Here is a 4807-nt window from a genome sequence, read left to right as displayed (position 1 = left end):
ACAATCTTTTTCATGGTTAAGATAAATTACATCTTTTGTTGTCATCGTTTGAAACGACATCTCTCAAACCGAAACGATTTGTTGACATCACAAGTGTCTCATAAGTTAACATGAATAACCTAAGTTAACATTAAAACTAAATGCCAATGACATTGAGCAAAACCATTTACTCATAGAAATTATATAACAATAACCAAACCTTTTCAAATCCTACTATAATTTTCAAATCCTAATTTATATGACAAAATTAAAAGTCCAATAGAAGTCTAAGCCCACATTGGGCAAGAATTAGGTCCAAGCAAATTTCATCCTAAGCAGATCCAAAAGTTTCCATCAATACTACAAAACCAAACAGTTCCTCAAGGACACAAGTAATTTGACTTTGTTACAAAGATCTGTTTTCCAACTATGTCATTAGAATCAAATAGTAACTTCAAAAAAGCACAAGTTGAAGCATTTGATGATTCAGAATCCACTGAGAATAACTCACTTATATTGAATCCAACTTCATCACCATACCAATCATAGATCTTCAACACATAAAAAACAAGACTTCAACTCAACATGTTGAAATAGTTGACCAAATCAAGGGTGCTTGTAAGAACTTGTGATTTTTCCAAGTTATCAATCATGGTATTCCAGTTCATGTTTTGGATTAGATGATCAATGGAATTTGTAGGTTTCATGAACAAGATGGTGATTCAAGGAAACCCTTTTACTCTAGAGATAACAATAAGAAAGTTAGATATTTCTCAAAAGGGAAACTTTTCAAAGATCTGGCTGCTAATTGGAGGGATACAATTGCTTTTGTTGTAAATCCTGATCCTCCAAATCCAGAAGATATACCAGCTGTATGTAGGCAATGTTTCTAGGATTTAATTCATTTATACTGAATCGTAATCGTCATATCTTAATTTGTCAAACAATTAAAAATAATTTAGAGTTAAATAGTTTGTCACATCATGAATTATGATAGAAAATGGTGAAATCTTTTAATTCACTTATCCGACCCGGTTGATAATAACTATCGGTGTCTAAGGAGTGTCTAAAATGTGTTTAAAAAGTGTCAATGTCTGACTCACCGACATGGCATTCTAAAGAACATTGTTTGTGATTGATCATAAATTACAATATAACATTGAGACATCTTTTAATTCATGTAGTCGACCTGTTATGATGATATAAATTGAATAATAATCTTAATAAAATAACAATGTGCTATTTATATACAAAGTATCTATTTGCAGTTATAACAAACCTAAAATTGAGTAACAAACTCAACTAATTTAGTGATAAACTAACAAAAAACATATATGAAAATAAACTAAATAGTGAAGTGAATAATAAGAGAAAACATAAAGTGAGAACTAAGTAACTTCATCAGCCCCCCTTAAGCTAGAACCGAAGATGTCAATGAGGTTGAGCTTGGTCACAATTGGGTGAAAAGAAGACCAGTGTAAAGCTTTTGTATGAATATCAACAAGTTGAGCAACGGATGAAACTAGAAGTAGATGAATAATGTCGGATTGGACCTTATCTCGCACAAGATGACAATCCAACTCTATGTGCTTTGTTCGCTCATGAAAAATTGAGTTTTGAGCAATTTGGATTGCTAGTCAGCTATCGTAGTAAATCGAGACAGGAATATGAAGATCCTTGAGAATGTAGAGAATCCATTGTATTTCACAAGTTGTATGTGCGAGAGCTCGATATTCTGCTTCGGAGGAAGAGCGATCAATCACAGTTTGTTTATTTGATTTCCAAGAAACGAGGGAGGAGTCAAGAAAAACATTAAAGCTGGTGATGGATTTTCTTGAATCAAGGCATGTTGCCCATTCACTATCTGAGAAAGAAGAAAGTTGCAAACTGGAAGAGGATGAAAAGAAAAGTCATTTACCAGGATAACTTTTAATGTAGTGCAAGACACGGGCAGTAACAACGAAGTGAGAGTGCATGGGATTTGAAACAAATTGACTGAGTTTATTTACAGAGAAAGAAAGATCTAGTCGTGTACAGGCCCATATCATTCAAGAGATCTAATGCATATTTTCTCTTATTTAGAGATAGACCTTTGGAAGATTGTGCAACTTCTAGGCCAAGAAAAAATTTGAGGGAGCAAAGGTCCTTAATTTTGAATGCAAAATGAAGAAAGCTTTAACATGATTGATTTCCTTTAAGTCATCACCAGTGAGAACGATGTTATCTACTTAGACGAAAAGAAATGTGAGATGATTATCCTAATTTTTGACAAATAAAGAATAATTAGATATGGACTGAACATATCCCAAAGAAAGAATAGCATTGGATAATTTTTTATTCCAATTTCTACCTTGTTGCTTGAGACCATAAATGGATTTAGTAAGTTTACAAACTAAGTTTGGTTTGTGAGATCGGAAACTAGGAGGAAGTTGCATATATACATCTTCCTAAAGTTCACCATGTAAAAAAGCATTATCGAAATCAAGTTGATATAAATGCCATTTCTTAGCAGTAGCAATAGCCAAAATCATTCTAATAGTAGTCATTTTAATAACAGGAGAAAAAGTTTCAAAGTAATCAATACCTTCTAATTGAGTGTAACCCCTTGGCTACAAGTCTTGCTTATCATCTTTCAATACTACCATCAGATTTTAGTTTGGTTCTAAATATGCATTTAAAACCTATAATATCCTTACCCGTAGACAGCACAGTTAAAATCCATATTTTGTTCATTTCAAGAGCAAGTATTTCTTGATCCATGGCATGTTTCCAATAATCATACTTAATAGCTTGTTTATACGTATGAGGTTCAGGATTAATAGAAAGAAACATAAGAAATGATTTATGGGAAGTAGAAACAAGATCATAAGATAAAAAATTGTGTAAGGAATAAAGTGTACCTGACACGTTGACAGAAGGTGTGGAACTAGAGATAAGCTTGCAATCATAATCATTTAAGTACGAAGAGGATGTCTATGCCTATTAGAAGTACGAATGACAAAACCAAGGGGAGGGGGAGTAGTAATAGGATCATTATTATTATTAGTATTGTTATTATCATTATCATTATTATTAATATTATTATGATTATTATTATGATTATTATTATTAGAAATGTCTAAAATAGGCAAACCATGTGTATTAGTAGCATTACTAACATGAAATGAATTGGTATGCTCAATATCCCTAGCGGCAGGAGACAAATCATTACCATGGTGATCCATTGCATGAGACAAAATTGAAAAATTTGATGCAGTAGGCAACTGAAGCTTAGAATTATGATTATGCGACACCGGATTATCATTAGTATGAAAAGGAAATATATTCTCATAAAAAACAACATGTCTAGATAAGAAAATTTGTTTAGAATGTAAATCAAAAAGTACATAGCCCTTGACACCTTCTTTATGACCCAAAACAATACATTTGAGTGCTTTAGGGTGAAACTTAGTTCTATGTGTAGTAAGAGTAGTTGCAAAACAAATAGAACCAAAGACTTTTAAAATAGCAAGATTATGATGTTTATTATGCAACATAAAATAGGGAGACATATTTTTCAACTTTGATGAAGGAATAAGATTGATGATATGCACAATATGCTTAATACAGTGACACCAAAAACACAAAGGCAAGTGTGACTGAAAAATCAGGCCACGAGCAATGTTAAGAATATGTTAATGTTTGCGTTCAGCCACCCCATTTTGTTGGGGTGTTTCAACACATGAAGTATGATGTAAAATACCTTTTGACTTGTAAAAAGAACCCATAGAAAACTGAGGACCATTATCAGAGCGAATGATTTTAACACGGATGTGAAATTGTGTTTCAACATAGGTAATGAAATTGATTAGATGATTTATGGTTTCATGCCGAGCACACATTAATTTTACCCAAGTAAATCTAGATCGATCGGCCATAATAGTTAAAAAATACTTGAAACCATGCATAGAGGGTTGAGCAAGTGGGCCCCATATATCAACATGTAAAAGTTCAAAATTAGAACCAGAAATAGTAGTACTTGTATTGAAAGGTAATTTCTTTTGCTTTGCAAATTGGAAGACATCACAAAAAGGTAAACTAATAGGCAAAATAGAAGAGTGTTGTTTGCTTATATGAGAAAAACAAGTGGGGGAGAAGTGACCAAGTCTATAATGCCAAACAAATTATAAAGGAAAAACTGAAGATACAAAAGCAACAGTATGAATAACACAAGAAGTACGAGAAAACAATAAATTATAGGCATTGAATTCTATAAGTTTACTAACAGAAACAATGTCAAAAGAAAACAAGGGAGCTTAAAGAACATTGTGCAAAATAAGGGAATCGGTTAATGGAACGGTGCCACTATATATAGAATGAGTCAATTGTCCATTGGGAATTTTCACAGCAATAGGAGAAATAGATTAATACGAAGATTAAAAAATAACATAAGTTGTAAAATGATTTGTTGCCCTAAAGTCTAAATTCCAAACTTAAGATAATGTACCTGACACATTACCTGTATCCAAGGAATCAATAATAATGTTATGGTTGCTTATGAGGGTTGATGTAACGCCCAATCATTTTATTTTATTTTATATTTATTTTTGGGAATAGAAATAATTACTGACGATATTATTTTAATTTTGATAATAATAATAATAATAATAATAATAATAATAATAATAATAATAATAATAATAATAATAATAATAATAATAATAAAAGCAACCGTTAAAAAAATATTTCATGGCTTGAGTGGAAATGCCACGTTCCCCACTTTTGGCTTAACGTTCCCCACTCCTGCCTTAACGTTCCCACGGCTTAAAGTGAAAGAAAAAAAAAAGAA

At 31.8% G+C, this 4807-nt stretch overlaps 1 protein-coding gene across 1 annotated transcript; it reads right to left on the bottom strand.

Annotated features, from left to right (window-relative positions):
- Positions 1-1616: 1616 nt before the first annotated feature.
- LOC140919092 (uncharacterized) lies at positions 1617-4285 on the bottom strand. Its single transcript, XM_073364611.1, has 6 exons — positions 4245-4285; positions 3722-4125; positions 3113-3475; positions 2676-2879; positions 2015-2090; positions 1617-1866 (listed from the first exon to the last, which is right to left on the bottom strand). The coding sequence occupies exons 1-6, from the start codon at positions 4283-4285 to the stop codon at positions 1617-1619; spliced, it is 1338 nt and encodes a 445-aa protein (XP_073220712.1).
- Between the last annotated feature and the right edge of the window lie 522 nt (positions 4286-4807).

Source organism: Cicer arietinum, chromosome 8 (assembly GCF_000331145.2).
Source record: "Cicer arietinum cultivar CDC Frontier isolate Library 1 chromosome 8, Cicar.CDCFrontier_v2.0, whole genome shotgun sequence".
Taxonomy (NCBI): Eukaryota; Viridiplantae; Streptophyta; class Magnoliopsida; order Fabales; family Fabaceae; genus Cicer; species Cicer arietinum.
The sequence above is the reverse complement of the archived record's forward strand: the minus strand, read 5'-3'. Positions and strand labels throughout refer to the sequence as shown.